At 39.0% G+C, this 21,970-nt stretch overlaps 1 protein-coding gene across 3 annotated transcripts in view; it reads right to left on the minus strand.

The window, feature by feature from the left end:
* LOC126475196 (phospholipid-transporting ATPase VD) overlaps positions 1–21,970 on the minus strand; it is a 351,647-nt gene that overhangs the window by 46,865 nt on the left and 282,812 nt on the right. For all 3 annotated transcript variants that reach the window (XM_050102846.1, XM_050102845.1, XM_050102848.1), the window contains 3 exons: positions 19,069–19,242; positions 12,796–13,213; positions 4,450–4,605 (listed from right to left, as the gene is read on the minus strand). In XM_050102846.1, coding sequence (XP_049958803.1) covers positions 4,450–4,605; positions 12,796–13,213; positions 19,069–19,242 — 748 coding nt within the window. The remainder of the gene's footprint in view (positions 1–4,449; positions 4,606–12,795; positions 13,214–19,068; positions 19,243–21,970) is intronic.

Consider the following 21,970-nt stretch of genomic DNA (forward strand, 5'->3'; position numbering starts at 1 on the left):
GCTCGTAGATTCTGAGGATTGTCTGCCGCAACACATTTTTATCTGTGAGGAGGCAGGTCTAGTCTGGAGAAAAATTACAAAGTGTACCTTTATAATAGCAGATGAGAATGCACTGCCTGGTCAGAATCCAATGAAAGACCATCTCACATTGCTATTATGTACTAACGCAAGCGATGATTTGAAAATTGAGCTGCTGCTTGTCTACTATTCAGAAACACCATGAGCCTTCAGGAAGCATGAAGTTCACATGTGCCGGTTAAACGCAATGAGACATTATTTTTTTGTGATTGGAGCAATGAAGGAGTTTGGTCCTTCGGGAAAAAATATTTGCTCGAAATGAATCTGTCACGTCATGTCTTGCTTGTTATGGACAATGCCCCAGCCCATTCTCCAGGCCTACAAGATGACCTCTTTGAAGAATTTCAGTTCCTCAAGATCCAATTTCTGCCTCCCAATACCACTCTGTTACTCCAGCCTATGGAGTAGCATGTTATTTATAACTTTAAGAAGCTCTATACTAAAGCACTCTTTGAGCATTTCTTTGAGTTGACTGAAGCTACCAATCTCGCTCACAGAGAGTTTTGGAAATATCACTTCAATATCACTGCCTGCGTCAAGATGATCAAAAACGTTTGGGAAGGGGTTACCAACAGAACTCTCACTTCCATTTGGGTGAAGCTTTGGACAGAGTACATTGCCGAATGTGACTCTGAGGCATTTGATTCAGTGCCTGTGGAGCCTGTAGTCAATGAGATTGCGTCTTTGACCAGGAGAACAGGGCTAGAAGCGGATAATGATGATATCTATGAGCTTGTGGAAGATCGCAGCCAGAAATGGCCACCGAAGAGCTTATGGAGTTGCAGTGTGTTTCACAGCAGGAAGTAGTGGGGAGGAGTCTTCAGAGGAGAAGGAGGAGGGGGGGGGGGGGGGGGAAATCAGCAAAGCAGCAATCTTCTGGCGTAATAAGATAAATGCTGAAAGCATGGGAATCGGTTGCATCACACACTGAAAATCATCACCCCAATAAAGCAGTGGCTATGCACAATAAAAATTTATTTGACAATAATGTTGTATTTTCACTAAATGTCGAAGTGTCGGCAGAAACAAATGATTATTAGTTAAGTATTCCAGAAGCTACGTACTTTTCTTTATAGCATTCATTACGTATCCTGTTTCAGACCTCACGCCAGCCCGCGTGAGTTTAAGCGCGTGCCTTTCGGCTTCCTCTCATTGTGTCTAGGCTGTCTTGTCTAGACACAACAGGAACCATAACTCAGGATGATCAGAAAGGGATCTGAATCACCATTCTTATGAATGTGTGTCCTGTTTCTTACCACTGCCCTACCTCACTTTATTCCTAGGCACAAAGTATATATTGACGAAAAAGATGGTATCTCAATATTTGGTTTAAAATTGGCAGGAGTGGCACTCATTCAGTGAAACACAGTAACTATTCAACCAACTATGCCAACTGCAAAAAGTTCATTGCTTAAAAATAAGAAAATCGTAACCATCAGAAATTTTGACAATATATTCATCTTCTTTGCTCGAGTCCTTCCCTTTACTGTGACTGTCACATTACACCGTGTTGACAAAAGTCATGGAATAGTGATATGCATATATGCAGATGGTGGTTGTACCGCGTACATGAGGTACAAAAAGGCAATGCTTTTGTGGAACTGCTATGTATTCGGATGCTTCACATGAAAAAGTTTCTGATGTAATTATGGGTGCACAACAGGGATTAGCATATTTTGAATATAGAATGTTAGTTGGAGCTGGACTCGTGGCACATTCCACTTTGGAAATTGATAGGGAATTCAATATTTCAAGATCCACAGTGTCAAGAGACTAACAAATTTCAGGCATTACCTCTCACCATGGACAATGTAGTGGCCAATAGCCTTCACTTAATGACCGAGAGCAGCAACGTTTGCACAGAGTCATCTATGCTAACAGACAAACAACACTACATTAAAAAACCACAGAAATCAATGTGTCGTGTATGACTCACATCTCTGCTAGGACAGTGCGGTGAATTTGGCATTAATGGACTGTGACAGCAGAGAACCCATACGAGTGCCTTTGCTAACAGCACAACATTGTCTGCAACGCCTCTCCTGGGCTTGTGGCCAAACTGGTTGGACAACTGGAAAACTGTAGCCTCACCATACAAGTCCCGATTTCAGTTGGGAAGAGACAATGGTAGAGCTTCAGTGTGGCAGAGACCCCAAGAAACCAGTGACCCAAATTGTCAAAAAGGGTGCAAGGTGGTTGTGGCCCCATAATAACATCGACTGTATTTACATTGAATCAGCTGGGTCCTCTGTGCCAACTGAACTGATCTTCGATTGGAAATGGTTATGTTCAGCTACATGGAGACCATTTGCAGCCATTCATCAATTGCATGTTCCCAAACAACGATGGAGTTTTTATGGATGACAGGACAAGGACACCCTGTCATCGGGCCACAATTGCTTGCAATTGGTCTGAAGAACATTCTGGAAAATTCAAGTGAATGTTTCGGCCATCCAGGTAACCCAACATGAATCCCACTGATCATTTATGGGACATAAGAGGGAAGTCAGTTGATGCACAAAATCCTGCACTGGCAACACATTAGAAATTATGGACTGCTATAGAGGAAGCATGGCTCAATATTTGTGTAGGGGCTTTCCAATGATTTGTTGAGGCCATACCACATTGAGTTCCTGTCCTATGCAAAAGGAAGGTATCCCATGACTTCTGTCACCTCAGTATACACAAGACATTAAGCACCTTTTCCAAAAAAAGAAGCAGCGACTCACTGTGATATCAGACCTACTGGAAATTCTGAAGTTTCCACATGACCTCTCCACTATACTACCAAGTTACAGCAAAAAATGCAAAATGCAGCCCTTTAGTGGTTCGCAAGTCAAACTGCAAGTAAAGGTATACCTAGGATTTGACTGATTGGGAGAAGAGACCAAACAGCGAGGTCATCAGTCTCATGGGATTAGGGAAGGATGGGGAAAGAAGTCAGCCGTGCCCTTTGAAAGGAACCATCCTGGCATTTGCCTGGAGCGATTTAGGGAAATCAAGGAAAACCTAAATCAGGATGGCAGGACGCGGGATTGAACCGTAGTCCCCCCGAATGGTGGTCTAGTGTGCTAACCACTGCACCACCTCACTCGGTGTACACCTAGGAAACACACTCAATGATGCAGTCTTATACCATTTCCAGCCATACTTTGAGATCAAGGTATTGCAAATTTGAGAAGGGGAAAAGCACACAACAACTCTTTATGCTCTCTTTGTCAGTCTCTCAGTGTCAAAACTTCCGCTGTTTTATCACAATTCTCCCTATTTTGTAGTAACTGTTTACTGTCATACCTCACGTTCTCTTGTTCTGCACTTGCAGCCTGACTATTTGGTTCATCATGTTAATGTGCACAGAGGGTCTTACGAATTTCCACCTGTGTGATAGAGATAATTGGTCTCTCTCATCGACTGCCGAGTTCATAGTAAGATTTCACATTCAAATAACAAATTTAGTTACAAATCTTTCCAATCATTTATCCTTACTAATGAAACTGCAGTTCTCAACAAGAAGCAAATCAGTCCTTACTGAGATTTCTACAGTTGTCAGCAATAGAAATCCATGTGCCTTTTGTATGGATAATAAATCATTCCCTATTGCTCAAATAATTCATCATTCTCTAAAAACACCTTAATTGTGGGAGCCACTTGGCCTTCTAAGGGGACCTCTACTTTGATTGCTTCTACTAACTATACTGTGAGAAATTTTATCATTTTGCTGGGAAATACGAAACACTGTGTGTGACCTACTCTGGGCATGGCACCAGAATTTAACAATCCCCTGAATACCATAATAGACTTCCTCTTCTATCTTGATATGTACTGCTGTTTCAAATTCTCATGTAGGGTGTCCATAGCTTATGTGGAGTTAATGGAGGACTCTGTATGCAGGTAATACATTCTGTGTACTCGAGTTGCCCTTTCATTCAAATGTTTCAGGAAAGACATATATGGACAATCTCTCTGCAGATATGATGGCACTCTGATCAAAAATAGGTAGTCATTTATCTAACTGCTGAAACAGGAGGAGGAGATTAATGTTTAATGTACCATCAACAACAAAGTCATTAGTGACAGAGCAGAAACTCAGATTAGGCAAGGATAGAGAAGGAAAGCGGCCATGCCCTTTCAAAGGAACCATCCTGGGATTTGCCTTAAGCAATTTAGGGAAATCACAGGAAACCTAAATCAGGATGGCCGGGCTTCAGTAGCCCACTTGGTAATTGTTGAAACATTACTACACACACACACACACACACACACACACACACACACACACACACACACACACACACACAGACAGACAGACAGAGAGAGAGAGAGAGAGAGAGAGAGAGAGAGAGAGAGAGAGAGAGAGGTGTCCTTGTATACCTGTAGGAGCCAAATTTGGCAGTATTGTAGAATCTGCTCCTTTGCAAAAAAGAATCTTCTGATGGCTAACAGGATGTTTCAAAACAACTGACATACATTTCCGTGCTGAATCAAATGGCAGAATCTTCAAGATTTCGAAGTCCAGTGCCCCTTGTCCTGAAAGGCAAAATGCAATGTTAATGCCTTGAACATATTTTCTGCACTTTCATTTGTCATCAAGAGAACCGCTACCTTAAAAAAAAACATGGAGTAAAGCTCAATATAATTCAAAAAATCTATAGCATTTAGCACAAACAGAACTGTATGATGAATATGAAGAATTCTTACAAACAAACGCAAAATGTTTTCATAGTACAGCATTCAAAATAACAAATCAAAACAAAAATATTTTTAAGGAATATTATTTAGATATCTAATATCTGGAATTATATCTACATCAATCGCAACTCTAAGTCCACTGATAAAAATGTAAATGACAAAATATCAAAAATTAATCATTTGACAAGAAATTATAAGCTCATTGATTACAGGTCTTGTGAGACACTTTACTTTCAAATCCAAATATATCTTTCAAAATGATTTCTTTCTTCTTTTACTTTGGTCAGGGAAATAATATAAAAGAAAAGAAGCAGGAGCTTAAGAGATATGTAAGATACACCGAAGATCAGGATAGATATACTATATGCAGGAAAGAGTATTTTACGATAGAAACGAGAACAAATTTGATGTCTAGTTTTAGCTACAAGTGACAGGGATGGTAAAATAAAGTATGAAACATTACAAATGCAAAACACTATATGACCTATGAACCACATTTAAAATGAGTTTAAAAAGATGGTTCTGTTTTCAATACTGCTTGCAACATGTTGGCAACATTATTCATTGTTTGTGTTCCCGTCTACACTTGCAACGAACTTTTCTACAAATGTATTAGCATTGCTGAACTGGCAGCAAATATTTCACATTGAGTATTAGCATCAAGAGCTACGCTATGACAGGTGAAGGGGAAGAATTAATATGTGGTGTGGCATTAACAATACTTGACGAAATAGGTATGTGGAGAAAATGACACAGTCATTGTCAATGGGCAAAAAACATACTACAGAAGACATGGTGGGAATGAGATGCTGTGTCAGTTGGATTTGGAACAGGGTTCTGGTTTTTGTAACTTCACTAGGATGCTGCCATCCTATTTTGAAGTTCTGATGAATATCACAGGGCCAGTTGTTTGAAAGAAAGACACACATTTCAGAAAAGCAATTCCTGTGAAGCAAAGACTTGCTCTCCATTTTTTGGCAACAGGAGATTCCTATTAAGGCCACGCATATTTATTCCACATTTCAAAGCCAGCCATATTTCAAATAGTTCCTGCAGTTTGTGAAGCTTTGGTTGAATGATTATGAAAATATAATTCAATTGTGGTAAGAACATTGAAACATACATTTAATGGATCACATGTTTATTTTTATTTTCGGGTTAAAATTAATCCAATGTATCATTTTCAAGAAAGAAAACTTCTCTAGTTTCAATTTCACTCACACTTCCAATAAATGAGATGGTGGAAACTGCAGGTAATGCTTCCCCTGCCACATCCATATTTACTGCTGATTGCTGCCTCCTCCATACATTAATTTCTACCTCATGAGAGCACAGTAAATTTTTTTGTTGTCATCACCTATTTTTCAGGTGGCACATCACATAACTTGCTGATGACTATTTTTTCCAAAGTCAGATAATAAGTCTTCTTCTTCTTCTTCTTCTTCTTCTTCTTCTTCTTCTTCTTATTATTATTATTATTATTATTATTATTATTATTATTTCCTTCACTTTCTCAGACGTTAAGTCCGGTTAAAAATGGAGAGACACGGACCTTGATCAAGCGTCACTTCCTTTTAACTGTACGGTATGTGTTATATTGCATTTAGGAACTTTCGGGTAATTGAACATGTATCAATAATTACGGATTTCTGTAGCTGTATATATATGTTTGGATGTAGCTGTATTGCATTGATGTACTGGTGGATATTGTGTGGTATGACTCCTGTAGTTGATAGTATAATTGGTATGATGTCAACTTTATCCTGATGCCACATGTCTTTGACTTCCTCAGCCAGTTGGATGTATTTTTCAATTTTTTCTCCTGTTTTCTCTTGTATATTTGTTGTATTGGGTATAGATATTTCGATTAGTTGTGTTAATTTCTTCTTTTTATTGGTGAGTATGATGTCAGGTTTGTTATGTGGTGTTGTTTTATCTGTTATAATGGTTCTGTTCCAGTATAATTTGTATTCATCATTCTCCAGTACATTTTGTGGTGCATACTTGTATGTAGGAACGTGTTGTTTTAAAAGTTTATGTTGTAAGGCAAGCTGTTGATGTATTATTTTTGCAACATTGTCATGTCTTCTGGGGTATTCTGTATTTGCTAGTATTGTACATCCGCTTGTGATGTGATCTACTGTTTCTATTTGTTGTTTACAAAGTCTGCATTTATCCGTTGTGGTATTGGGATCTTTAATAATATGCTTGCTGTAATACCTGGTGTTTATTGTTTGATCCTGTATTGCAATCATGAATCCTTCTGTCTCACTGTATATATTGCCTTTTCTTAGCCATGTGTTGGATGCGTCTTGATCGATGTGTGGCTGTGTTAGATGATACGGGTGCTTGCCATGTAGTGTTTTCTTTCTCCAATTTACTTTCTTCATGTCTGTTGATGTTATGTGATCTAAAGGGTTGTAGAAGTGGTTATGAAATTGCAGTGGTGTAGCCGATGTATTTATATGAGTGATTGCTTTGTGTATTTTGCTAGTTTCTGCTCGTTCTAGAAAGAATTTTCTTAAATTGTCTACCTGTCCATAATGTAGGTTTTTTATGTCAATAAATCCCCTTCCTCCTTCCTTTCTGCTTAATGTGAATCTTTCTGTTGCTGAATGTATGTGATGTATTCTATATTTGTGGCATTGTGATCGTGTAAGTGTATTGAGTGCTTCTAGGTCTGTGTTACTCCAGTTCACTACTCCAAATGAGTAGGTCAATATTGGTATTGCATAAGTATTTATAGCTTTTGTCTTGTTTCTTGCTGTCAATTCTGTTTTCAGTATTTTTGTTAGTCTTTGTCTATATTTTTCTTTTAGCTCTTCCTTAATATTTCTATCATCTATTCCTATTTTTTGTCTGTATCCTAGATATTTATAGGCATCTGTTTTTTCCATCGCTTCTATGCAGTCGCTGTGGTTATCCAATATGTAATAATCTTGTTTAGTGTGTTTTCCCTTGACTATGCTATTTTTCTTACATTTGTCTGTTCCAAAAGCCATATTTATATCATTGCTAAATACTTCTGTTATCTTTAGTAATTGGTTGAGTTGTTGATTTGTTGCTGCCAGTAGTTTTAGATCATCCATGTATAGCAAATGTGTGATTTTGTGTGGGTATGTTCCAGTAATATTGTAACCACAATTTGTATTATTTAGCATGTTGGATAGTGGGTTCAGAGCAAGGCAGAACCAGAAAGGACTTAATGAATCTCCTTGGTATATTCCACGCTTAATCTGTATTGGCTGTGATGTGATATTATTTGAATTTGTTTGGATATTAAGTGTAGTTTTCCAGTTTTTCATTACTATGTTTAGGAACTGTATCAATTTAGGATCTACTTTATATATTTCCAATATTTGTAGTAACCATGAGTGGGGTACACTATCAAAAGCTTTTTGGTAATCTATGTATGCGTAGTGTAGCGACCTTTGTTTAGTTTTAGCTTGATATGTCACCTCTGCATCTATTATCAGTTGCTCTTTACATCCTCGTGCTCCTTTGCAACAGCCTTTTTGGTCTTCATTTATAATTTTGTTCTGTGTTGTATGTGTCATTAATTTCTGTTTAATGACTGAAGTTAATATTTTGTATATTGTTGGTAGGCATGTTATGGGGCGATATTTAGCTGGGTTCGCTGTGTCTGCTTGATCTTTAGGTTTCAGATATGTTATTCCGTGTGTAAGTGTATCAGGGAATGTGTATGGGTCTGCAATGTAACTGTTAAATAGTTTAGTTAGATGTGAATGTGTTGAGGTGAACTTCTTTAACCAGAAATTTGCTATTTTGTCATTTCCAGGGGCTTTCCAATTGTGAGTAGAATTAATTGCTTGGGTGACTTCATGTTGCAAAATTATCACTTCAGGCATTTGTGGTATCATCTTGTATGTGTCTGTTTCTGCTTGTATCCACCGTGCATGCCTGTTATGTTGTACCGTGTTTGACCATATGTTGCTCCAGAAGTGTTCCATGTCTGTTATGTTTGGTGGATTGTTTATTTTAATGTGTGTGTTATCTATTGTCTGGTAAAATTTCTTTTGGTTTGTGTTGAATGTTTGGTTTTGTTTCCTTCTATTTTCACTTTTTTTGTATCTTCTGAGTCGTTTGGCTAATGCTTGTAATTTCTGCTTCTTTTCATCTAATTGCTCTGTCGCTTCTTGTTGTGAGATTTTACCTAACTTTTTTCGTTTTTTTTCTGAGATTTCATTTCTTATAAATTGTGTTAGCTGTCCGATGTCTTTTCTCAGTTTTTCTATTTTGATCTGTAGCCTGTGTTGCCATGCTGGTTTTGTGGGTTTCTTCTGTGTGTTGGTTGGTTCTGATCTCTGCTTAGTGTGTATATTATTATTATTATTGTTATTATTATTAAATTATTATTATTAAATTATTATTATTAAATTATTATTATTATTATTATTATTACAGCAATCTTTGTAGGTAGCCATGTTTCTGTTTAATATTTTTATAACTATGATCTTGAACATTACAGAGGCAGTTCTCTAACTCAATGTGACAAGTTCATAAATTTTTATTCTTGTCCACTCCATTTTGTAAAGGAACACATGGAAAAACAACACACAACACTACAGACAGAGCAAAATCAAACACTAGTGATGCATAGTGGCATTAGTGGTAACAAGCCACAAACAATATACCTTTGATTCATATCCACACAGTCACGGAACACTGATTTTGTGTTGCCATCATTGGTAGTCTGGTACCAGTCGCAAACAATGTTGCAGAACATGTTTTGACCTCAGTGTAAACTCGCCTTAAGAAACAACATTATCAAACAACTGGAAGTCCAGGACAGAGTAATAACAGTCTTATGAAAATGATAGACTGCTACTCACCATATAGAGGAGACACAGAGTCACAGGCAGACACAACAAAAAGATTGCTGTACATTTAAACCGTTGCCCAAAAGGCCTTCTTCTGAAGTAGAAAACACAGACACATTCACACAAGCACAAATCACACACACGTGATCAATGTCTCTGGCCACTGTGACCAGACTGTGGACTGAAGCTGCTTCTGATGGGAGAAGCAATCTGGCATGGGTGATGGGAGGAGAGGAGGAGACTTGGGCAGAGACAGGGAGGGATAGCAGGGTAGTGTGCAGAGACATGGCAGGGTTAGGGTAGGGCTGTTAGGTACAGTTAGGATGTTAAGGAGGGAGGGGGGGGGGCAGGAATGGAAGGAAGGGGAAGGGGAAGAAGACTAGTGGTCACATTGGCAACAATGGGGCATCTTGGCTGGTTGGATTTATGGACCTCAGAAAGCAAGTAGAAGGAAGGAACCTCTCCCCTGGGTCTGTCTCTCCTCACCCTTACTACTCCCCACATTCATACTGTCTACATGCTTCCTATGTCCATAAACCAACCACCCAGAATGTCCCGTAGGGGCTTGTTACTGTGCCCGCCCCCCCAAGAGAATCTTAGATCTCATGGACTAACACCTTCAGCCTATTACAAGAAACCTGCCCTATTATATAAAAGACACCAACCATCTCCTCCACTGATTCTTCACAGTTCCTGTACTTTACCATACTGCACCCTACTCGTCACAATTGATGCCACTTCCCTCTACCCTAACATCAGCAATGCCCATCGTCTTGCCACTACTGAGGACTACCTTTCCCAACATTTGACAGGATCCAAACACAGAATCTCCTTCCTGGTCACCATCTCCAATTATACCCTTACCCACACTTCCACGTCCTTTGAAGAAATCACCTACAAACAAATCTGTGTTTAGGGAATGGGTACCCACATGCCAGCATCCTACACCAACCTATTCATGGCTCTTCTAGAAAAGTCCTTCCTAACCACCCAGAATCCTAAATCCCTCACCTAGTTCTGATTCATTAATGACATCCATATTCCTACAGAACCTTAACACCTCCCCCATTCTCTTCAACTGGTCCTTCTCAACCCAGCAAGCCATCTTCCTTGACGATGACCTCCACCTCAAGGATGACTACATCACTACCTCCCTCTGCATCAAATCTACTAGTCACCAGTAACACCCGCGTTTCAACAGCTGCCCCAATTCCAAACCAAGAAGTCCATTGCATGCAGCCATCATATCTGTAGTGACAAGCAGTTCCTTTCCAAATATACCAGGAGGCGGGAGACATTCATCTATCGAAATCACCCTCACAACCTCATACAGAAACAAATCTAATGCCTTGTCTTTCCACTCATGTACCAACTCATACATACCCACCATCTGCCCACAAAAGGAACCTCATGACTGAGCACTCAGGTCTGGAGCAACTGAACCACCTTCTCTGACGTGGTTTTGACTACCTATTGTCGTGCTCTGAAATTCAGAATATCCTACCCACTATCCTTTCCACTCTTCCCACAGTGGTATTCCTCCACTCACTGAACCTATGCAGTACTCTTGACCATCCTTACCCTATCCCTGCTCTCAATCTCTTGCCTCATGTCTCATCTCTCGGGAACAGTCCTAGATGCAAGACATGTTTCATACATCCTTCCACTGCCATCTACTCCAGTCCAGCCCAGTCAGGGCTATCTGTGAAAGCAGTCAAGTGAGGACCAAACTAAACTGCAACCACTTTGTTGCTTCCTAAGTGGATGTAACTAGCAAGCCATCTGTCCCTATGAATCACCACCAACACACTACAGTCAGAGGATAGCTGAACCACCCAGTTGCTGAACATGCTGCCTAACACAACAGGATTCACAAATGACTGCTTCACAGCCTGTACCATCGAAATCCTTTCTACCAAGAGAAGCTTTTGTGAACTGTGCAGATGGGAACTCCCCCTGCAATAATATCCTTCATTCCTGTAAACCCTCCCCCCACTGGCCTCCACCTTTGCTAGTCCTTGTCCTTCACCTATGTATCCCCTTACCTGCTTCCTCTCCAACACTACACAGCCTTGTAGTCAGAGGATAGCAGAACCACCCAGTTGCTGAACATGCTGCCTAACACAACAGGATTCACAAATGACTGCTTCACAGCCTGTACCATCGAAATCCTTTCTACCAAGAGAAGCTTTTGTGAACTGTGCAGATGGGAACTCCCCCTGCAATAATATCCTTCATTCCTGTAAACCCTCCCCCCACTGGCCTCCACCTTTGCTAGTCCTTGTCCTTCACCTATGTATCCCCTTACCTGCTTCCTCTCCAACACTACACAGCCTTGTATTCCAACAACTTGCCAACTAGCAGCCCTACCTTGTCCCCACCACATCTTTGATACTCCCACAATCAGAACCCCTTCTCTGCTATCCCTCACCCTCCCCACCCCAGTCTCCTCCTTACTACCATCACCAACACCAGATTGTTTCTCCCATCAAACGAAGTTGCAATCTGCAGTGCAACCTCAGTGACCAGAGACACTTGTCACGCACAATAATACACAAGATAGTCAAAGAAAGCAAGACATCTTAAGCTGTGTGATTAGTCAAAAGGAAGCTTTCTTCAAGAAAGGACACAATATCTAACACAGACTTTGAAGATGATGTTCCTGAAGGTTTATGTCTGAAGCATTACAAAAAAGTTAAATATGTACCTCAAGAAACTTTAAGGAGAAATTGGAAGCATCTGAACTATGATTTTCAATAAAGATACCAAAAACATAATGCACAAAAATTACAATATGAAGAAGAAATAAACAGAATAGACAGCACAAGTAAATAATTATAGACAAATTCACAAAAATCGGAAGAAATGACAGGTTAATGATACATAATGTGCTAAGCAACCCACGAGTAAGTGATGCAGGTAAGTGAAAAAGCTGTTCAAAAAAGATGAGGGGGGAGTTATAATATGTAAAAAAGATGTGATTTTTTATTTAACACTGCTTTGTCACAGTTACTGCTAATTTTTTCACATGTTACGCTATTTATTTTTCATATTCAAATTTAGAACAATGTAAGCTGGAACTGTCTGCCTCTGTATAACCACTAGAATTTATCCTCAACCTGAATGGCACAATCAATCCCGAATCTGCAGTTTGAATTATAAGAGACAGCTTATCATTAAGCCCCACCTGGCATAGAAACAGTTGCAACCTGGGGAGATCTCTTCACCAAACGGCAACCATAGCTGTACGCAGCATCCACGAGTGCCAGTTCATCAGGACTTTCTGCTTCAAATATAGGCTTCAGTTCACAGGGTGATGGTGTTGGAGTGGTTGCTCTACGTACAACAAGCAAAGATGGCACACCAAGAACTTTTGGCCTGCTTCCTGGTGATGAGCTAAGAGGAGAAGCAGTGGCCATGGAGCAAGGCTGAGGTGGAGGTGAAGGTGTCACGGACCTCGATTCACTCAGTAATGTGTACTGTGCAGGTGCTGTATCAACTCGTGGAAGACATCCTGTCACAGGCACAGATGTAGGAACTGAAGTAGGTACAACACGGCCAGGCAGGGAGTCTGCCGTTTGTTCTATCACACCACTTGCATTCATCTGAAAAACAGAAAATAAGAGTTTATCTGGAAATATACAAAATTAAAAAAGGTTTCTGTTAAAGGGATATGTAGAAGTAAAATGGCATTTTTCATTATATTTCCATACTTATATTTCTTACAATAAAAATTATGCACATTTCTTAAACTTACATAGAGCAGAATGTCTTACACTGAAGATTAATATATTGACATTTAATACTTAAGAAATAACACTGTAGCAGAACAGAATACACCATCATTTTGCAGTCACTTGTGTTAGTGCTGATTTCTATTTTCAGTGTAGCAACCATTGAATGAGCTCTTAAAAGGGCTAAGTTGAACTAATGGAAATTACGTTTCCAGTTATTTTAAGATGAAATTGGGCACCATTTGCCAGTGTTTATAGGCTTACATGGACTGGGCTAAAGGAAAATAAAATATTTGTTATCATATATTGTTCTATTATACAGGGTGTCTCAGCACTGTGTTACAAATTTTCAGAAGTGAGAGAGTACATCTACAAGACAGAAAATCACATAGCAATGCATGGTCAGAAACACTTTTCTGGCATAGCAGTGACGACACAAAACACAACAAAGGGAGGACATGGAACAGGGTGAGAAAACATGTTTATTAACCAGGAGAAACCACAAAATAAGAACAAAAACACATGAAGATCATCATCACAAAAGGTGTTCGAAATTACTGCCCCCGACTGTGATGCAGGCCTCACATCTCCAGCGCATAGAAGATCTGGAAAATACCCTATGTATCCCGGACTTCCCTAGCAGCTGCAATGATTCATGCAGCAAGTTCCTCAGCACTGTTAATGGGGGATTCATACACCAGTGTCTTGATGTATCCCCAGAGGTAGTAGTCAAGGCAAATGAGATCTGGCAGTCTTGCTGGCCAATCCAATGTTGACAATATGTTGCATTCAGGTGGTGATACACATCAAGGCTGTAATGTGAGAGGGCTTCATCATGCCGAAACCTTGAGGCATGACTCATTGCATCCGGTATACACACATATACTGTCCAATAGCTGCAGCAATATTTGCTAAAGAAAGATGAGCTACATTGTGTCATGTCACCCAAAGAGTGAACAACCAATGCCAGATTAGTACCTCACAATGCCACTACAACAAAAGATTAGTCATTGCAAGCTGCATCAACAAACTAATGACACTGGCATAGCCATGCCCAGAAATGTTTCGCTAAACGCTGCATTAGATCTTCCACTTATGGCTGAGCACAAGACTGCTCAGACCAGTCTGGATCGACAGCATCATTTTCTAGAAGGCCGGCAGTGTAATCAATGTCTTAGGCACAACAGTAAGTGAAAGATATTGTTAAATGTACTCTGAGTGAGACAGTTGTTATTTGTTTGAATGAAGTGAAAAGTTAATGCTCAGAGACAGTTGTGAATACTCATGACATTCCTGTGGAAATGGATTGTACATAGTTAAGTAATTCTTCTTATCTTTGTTGTAATAAAGTGATTAATATTTTATATTTATAGTACCCAATCAGTCTCTTCCCAGAGCAAACAAAAAAGCCACAGTTGGACCAATAAGTGGACTTTTGCTCGATACAACAGGTTGCACCTTCCAAATGTTGAGAAAACAAGTATCACCTGACAGGGTGACATCAGACAATGCCGGCCAATACATTAACTGAAAACTGTCTCTGGGCTGCTTGGGTTCTTCTTGTATGTGGCTTCTCCTCTGACCATAAATGGGTGTTATGTGGGTCGAACATTCCCTCCCGTATGAAGGTCGCTTCATCGGTGAAGAAAATGGTGGCTGGCAAACAAGGAACTGTTGTGCGCACCTGTAAGTACCGCTGTGCACCTAATGGAGTAAAATCATCCTGTCCAGTAACTGCACAACACTGGTTGGGATATAGGTGCATAGAGTTGTCATGCATGATCCTCCAGAAGCTGCTGTGGGAAATCCCGACACAATAGGCGATAGCCCACATACTGGCACTGGCGTAGTTTTGTACCAGCCCCAGTACAATCTCCTCATTGGCTAAAGCTGTTGCTGTTTGCTCACATTGTTGTCTCTCCTCATTGAAAAACCCCCTTGTGAACAACCTTCCCTGCAAGCATGCAAAGAATGTGTGGGAGGGAGTTTTCCTCATGGGGCAACATTGATAATACAACTGCTGTGTGCCTCGTCCACTGCAATCAGTGGCTCCGTATGCCAGATGTGTATCACCAAGGTCTGCATTCATGCAACGTGCCATCCCACTTCCACTACGTCAGCAGGAATGAGCACAGCCACAATGACTGTGCACATGCTGCACCCACCTGATGTTGTCATGTACGTAGAGCCATCTATCACATACATCAGCCAAAGCTATCCCAGCATTTTAGCTGTACCAAGCACAATACACATGTTTTCTCACCCTGTTCATGTCCTTTCTCCTTTCTCTTTGTCATCACTACCGTGACCATGCACTGCTAGGTGATTTTGTATCATCTAGGCATACTTTCTCTCTCCTGAAAGATTGTAGCCGCTGTGGTTAAACACTATGCATAAGAGGCCTATTTTTAGTGTAAGCAGTTTTGAGCAAGGGGATCATATTTCACTGATACTCCTAATGGTTTTCACTAATCAGCAATCAAATGAAAATCAGTATTATTTAAGAGGATATCTGCCTTTAAATTCTCTTGACAGATGATAGATATGAGATGAACTGTGCAGGTTGAAATGGACTGTGCAGGTTTGAATGTTTAAGCCTGAGATGCCCGATTACCTTCAGCAATAAAGGAGAAAATAGCTATACAAACTGTGAAGTTAGTACTTTAAAACCGTCAACCGCAATTATACTAAAAGTGTGTTCACCTCCACATTTTCTGGGTCTGTACTTGGCCTTATCTCTGAAGAGTTTTCTGTGAAATGACAAGTTAATTTCATAGCCACACTTTTGGATCTGTGCAAAAGTACTGAGGTTGAGTGCTTTTCATTATCATGCAACAACGAACAAATAAAGACATCTGTGGTACAATGACAAAAGTCATTCTGCTACTGTGTAGGTACAAGGGAAGAATAGTACAGATTGTGAAAGATGTGTCAAAATTTTCAATATAACAAATACTTCATAGGTTTCGATAATTCTAACTGGATCACAGGGATAGAAGTTTAGCTAAAGTGTATATGCGAGTTTACATAAACATGGAGTGATTTTAAATTCTCTTATAAAATGGTATCAAGTCTATAACTTAAGGAGTAAACGTAACAACTCCCCAAACAGCAGGGGTGCTGATTTGCAAAAGGCACTCTGACAGCTTCCAAATGACTCTGCAGTTCCAACACAGTGCACTGAGCCTGCACATTATAGCCATGCAAGTGTGCATGTGTGTGTGTGGGAAGGGGCAGTGTAGGGTGGGGGGAGGGGGGAGGGGAGGAGGCATGTATGTGTACTCCAGCATGAAAAAATGGCATCCGAAAGCTAGCAAAGCTCACAGTCTTGTAACAAACTCAAGGCCTCCACTATTCAATGGGTTGTTAATTTTATTCCTTAATTAATTATTTACTATATCGGTATTAAGTTTATCTAAGAACTGCACTCAAGCAGTTTGAAAATTAGGAAGGGCAAATTTAAATACACAGGCTTATATATTTATCTACATGGATTTAGCTTCTTTCTTAAACCATGGCACAGTTCTATGGTATCTGCATTTGTTGTGAGTTGCGCACAAATGAAGGAAGGGAAAGTAAGTACACATCAACTTAGTGATGGCTAACATTTTCAAGGTGCAAACTCAAACAGTTTTAAATAAGCACAGGTGCGAGTCAATTAAAAATGATTGTATGTGTATGTAAATGGAAAAGCATGTGACAACAAAAAGTGTCTGAAGAGGATGTCGACTGCATCAGAGCATCCTACCTCTGAAGTCCTAAAAAGTTGTTTTTGGAAACCAAGTCTTGAACTTCAGTTGCAAAGATAACAGTATGAAAGTTTTTAAGAAAATGTTCACAGACCTGACCATACCAGTTACAGCTGGTGCACGCTATAAAACCAATTGACTATGGTGTCAAGTTTTGCTGCGGGAAGATGATTTCCTTGACTGTGTGGTGTTCAATGATGAGGTAACTTTTCATCTGAGTGGAAAGGTAAATACCCATAATTTTCATACCTGGTAGTCAGAACATCCTCATGAACCTGTACAATATCAAAGAGATCCACCGAAATTAAATGTTTCCTGTACTGTGTGCCGAAGTTAAGTGTATGGATAATTTTCTTTTTTTTTTCCTTCTGAAACTATTGTAACACAGGTGGCTTTTCTGGATAAGATGCAAGAATGGCTCTTTACCCCATTAGAAGATGAAACTCAAAACTTTATCTGACAACAAGATGTAGTCTCTCCAGATTGTCATCTGCCAGGAAGTTTCATATCAGCGCACACTCCGCTATGGAGTGAAAATTTCATTCTACAACCAACAATACTTCTCCATTGCAAAAGACATTTGAGTTGCAAGAACAATCTTAACTTAATATACTTTGTTTTGGTTTTGTGTGATAGTCATTTAATTGTTACTATTAAACTAAAAAGGTGTCAGTCTCATGTTAGAAGGGGGAGGATCACCAGGAGTGACAAAACCTCCAAAATTTTATGTCATAACAAATGCCAATTTTAATAACAAAGTTAATACTCATGTCATGTATATAAGGAATGGATGAATAAGAATCTTTCTTTGATACAGATTTAAGGTGAGCATGGCTTTAGTAAGGAGTAATTAATTTTATTTTTGTTGTCAAATAAAAATAAGTTTATGTTTCACGTGCAAGTCTTGGTAATCATTGAGTACTGAGAATTCAGTCAAACCAGAGAGATAACAGTGTATCTCCATCTGATCAGTGCAATGTAATTTTTTTAAATATTACTACTGAAGTAATGTCCCCCCACCCCCTCTCAAACGTGCCAAATATTGCGATATGCGAAAGATTTAGTTCTGCTATGGAGATCATCAAGTAAACATTAAGTTGTAATTAGTATTTCAATTAACAGTTTAAATCTCATCACAGATCTTCAAAAGCAGTAATTAATTAAACTAAAATTCATTGCCAATCTGCAATGTTTAGATTTCTAAGCTATGTAACATTTGAACTCTGGAAGTCAGACAGCAAAAACCTAATACCAAAACAACACTAGCCAATGAACAATTTTACATGAAAGCCTGTAGTTATGCTTTCAGCAGATATCCAACTGTATGTGGACCTGACAAAGGAAAACAATTTTAAGCACCATGATGTCATAAGACTATAAAACAACTGAGATTCCCACATTTGATATGGTGGTCATAAACTCTCACAATTGGAAGGGCTCAAGTAACAGTGTTGTGCAGAACAAATCTAACATGAGTAGTCATGGTAGTGCTTGTGATATGATTAATCCAGATATATTTTTCTGCAAATGCAAAGCTCTTATTTCTCCTTAAGATGATGATTCGTAAGTACCATGTCACCTTCAGCTGCCACTAAGTGTAAGTGAAGAACAGTGTAAGTAATTTAGCAGAAAAATAAAGGGCAGAAAGAAGTGAGGAAGATTAGTGTTTAACGTCCTGCTGACAGTGAGGTTATTACATATGGAGAACAAGCTTGGATTACGGAGGCGAATCAGGGACCACCCTGGCATCTGCCTGAGCAATTTAGGAAAATCACAGAAATGATGGCGAGACGAGGATTTGAATTCTCATCCTCTCAAATGTGGATCTATTGTTCTAACCAATGCACCACTTCACTAAGTAACAGGACAATAAACATATACCTGTATCTGCAGATTCACAAGTCATAAATTTACTATAAATTCATCACTTTACTTCCCAAATAATGTATTCTTATAACGTTTTAAAAGAGCTCTTACAATGTCATGGTGAGGATGCTGGGACACAACAACTGTGTTGCAAACGGCAAGTAACAGAAGGAATTCTTGCAGTCTTTGGCTGTGCACTGAGGGTCGAGCACCTGCTTCCAGCTCCTCCTGGAGACGTGGGTTGACAAGCAGTGGCAAAGGAACACCAGGCCGTGTTTTTAATTTCTGTAGACCAAAATGCTCATGTAAACTAAAATGACATTTTTGTGTTGCTGAGGAAATAAAAAAGAATGTTGCTATAATTCCTTCCTGTGAGACAGTAAAACAGAGAGTAAAATATAATGGAAGATAAACTTAGTACACTTATCAATGCATACACATACCATGTGGTGTTCCTCTAAATTTTATCACTGTAATTAAAAGAGAAAGAAAAAAAACAACAATGTATGCTAATACAATTTCACAAGAAAGATAGCAACATTAATGTTACATATGATATTGATAGCATTGAAAAGAACAGTCATTAATAAAACCGGGAACTAAAATAGTAAGCTACATTATTTATTGTTTTCTGTTCACTTTCAAAATAACCTGTATTAGGCTATTAGCTTTTCACGGGTAAATGAGTGCATTTTGAAGTTAAGATGGCACACATAGCTTTGGCTTCAGCATCTTCAGGCAAATATTTTTGACAAATTAATGTAAGAATTATACAGCTGAAGATACAAAAATCTAGCATCAAATATCATCCGCACAGACACAAAACTTACCATATCAGCATAAATAATATATACTACAAAATATATGAAATGAGTTTTTACGGCTGTTTTCCCAGAGCAACAGATGTCGTGAACCTGTCACTTTCAAATTCACTATATATCTCTGCTCTGATAAGCTAGAAAGCCCCTCACATGCAACATTTCTGTAAACTAAGGTAGACCTTATTCTGTTTTCTGTCTTCCAAAAAAGGTAACTCTCATTTAATATCTTGGTCTTCAAGCATGGGCAAGACTCATGGTAAAGAAGTTGGGCCATAAATAATAAGCATGAGCCTGCCTTGTGGTATTTTGTGTGGATCACACTTAAACAAGATGAGCCTGGTTCATGGTGCATCACTCAGAACAAATGACAAGAGCACGAGTTGGACTCTTGGTTCAAAAGATATCGATATTCACTTCCTTCAATTACATGGATCTCTTCATTGTGCTCACAAGCAATACACCTACTGTGCCAGTAAAAGGACATATAATAATGATGCAGCTAGTGATAAGTATGTTATTACTTTGGACAGTGATTTTGTAGATCCTGCCAATAATGAGACTCCTGGTATGGTTGTTGTGTTTCTTATACGAAATCATCCTAGAAGATTAACCAGTGAAGATTACACTGATGGTGAAGACACTATCTGAGATCAATCATCGAAGTAACAGATTAGGAAAGAAGAAAATAACAAGCCAAAATAAGGGAATACACGAGACTCTGGGTACAAGAGCACCAGTAGTAGAGCAGTTACATGGACATACAAAAGAGTCAACACTTTTTTATATAATGTTCAACACTGCACTTTGTTTTAGGATAGTACTGTCACAGCAGCAAATCAACATGCAGAACCAACAATGATCAATGAAAATACAAAAAGGAAAATTGATGAGACATGGATCCCTGTCAACTGAAATTAAATTAAAATGTACTTTTTATTATGCCTAATAGTGGCTCAAATATTCAGATGTACTAATCTGAAATAGCCATCATAACTGGCTATCTTTCAGAGTCAGTGGCTCCTCCTTCAGGCAGAAGAGTTGAAGGAGAAGGAAGAGGGGTGAAGGAAAAAGACTGAAGAGGTCTAGGAAAAGGGGTAGATTTTGGGAAAGCCTCCTCTGACCCACAGTTCTGGGTGACTTTCTCAAAATCTACCCCTTTTCTCAGCCTCTCCAGTGCTTTTCCTTCATCCCTCTTCCTTCCCCTTCAACCCTTCTGCCTGAACAAGGAGCCGCTGGCTCCAAAAGCTTGCCTAATTATAACCTCCTTTTACATGTGTGTTCTGCTGCCACTTGGTGAGTAGATTTTTCTGTCCATCCAATTAAATTAGATATGACTGGAAAGACGGATAAATTATGTTAAGTCACGCCTATGATAAACCATTTAAATAAACTGTAAGAAGTATATATAATGGAAGAGAACATAGCAACTGATGAATTGTCAATGAAATTTAAGGGATGTATGTCTTATACACAACTTAATCCCATGAAGAGGGTAGGATTTGGGATATAACGTAATAGCTGTGTGAATCAGCATTGGGCTATTGCTTTAATTTTAAAATATATTCAGGAAATTATAAAACAGATCTCTACTATAATTCACCTGAAATTGTTGTGATGGATCTGCCAAAGTCAATATTAAATAAAATACGCACTTTGTATACCGATAATTGTTATTATTCACAATAACTGTTAGTCTGGTTGTAACTTTACTTGCAAGTGGAACAACTGTCCTTAGGACAGTATTTTAATTGAAAAAAAAGGCAGAAGATTTCGTTAAAGAAAATATTTTTTTATACAAGTGGAATGCACAAGACAAGCTGCAATAAATAACATATTAGCATTGAAGTGGAAGCAAACGGGACGTCTATATTATTTCTACAAAAGACAGAAGTGCAGAAATGACTGAGCAAAACAGAAGTCAATGAAACCTTACTTTCAGATTGAAATGTATTGTTGATTACTACAGGGAATGACTGGTATTGTTTGCTATGATCATACAATAGCAGGGTTCCATGTTATGATTGTAGTCCATACAGTCTTTACAACAAAAACAAATGAAAACGAACCAGAATTGCACTGAGTATGAACTTCAAAGAGCAGAAGCATTATTCAAAACATACTACCTTAAGTTTAAAAAAAGGTATGGTAATGCAAAAACTGTTAAGTTGTGTAATATGTACCTCAATGTTTTG

The sequence above is a fragment of the Schistocerca serialis genome, chromosome 4 (genome assembly GCF_023864345.2).
Source record: "Schistocerca serialis cubense isolate TAMUIC-IGC-003099 chromosome 4, iqSchSeri2.2, whole genome shotgun sequence".
NCBI classification, from domain to species: domain Eukaryota; kingdom Metazoa; phylum Arthropoda; class Insecta; order Orthoptera; family Acrididae; genus Schistocerca; species Schistocerca serialis.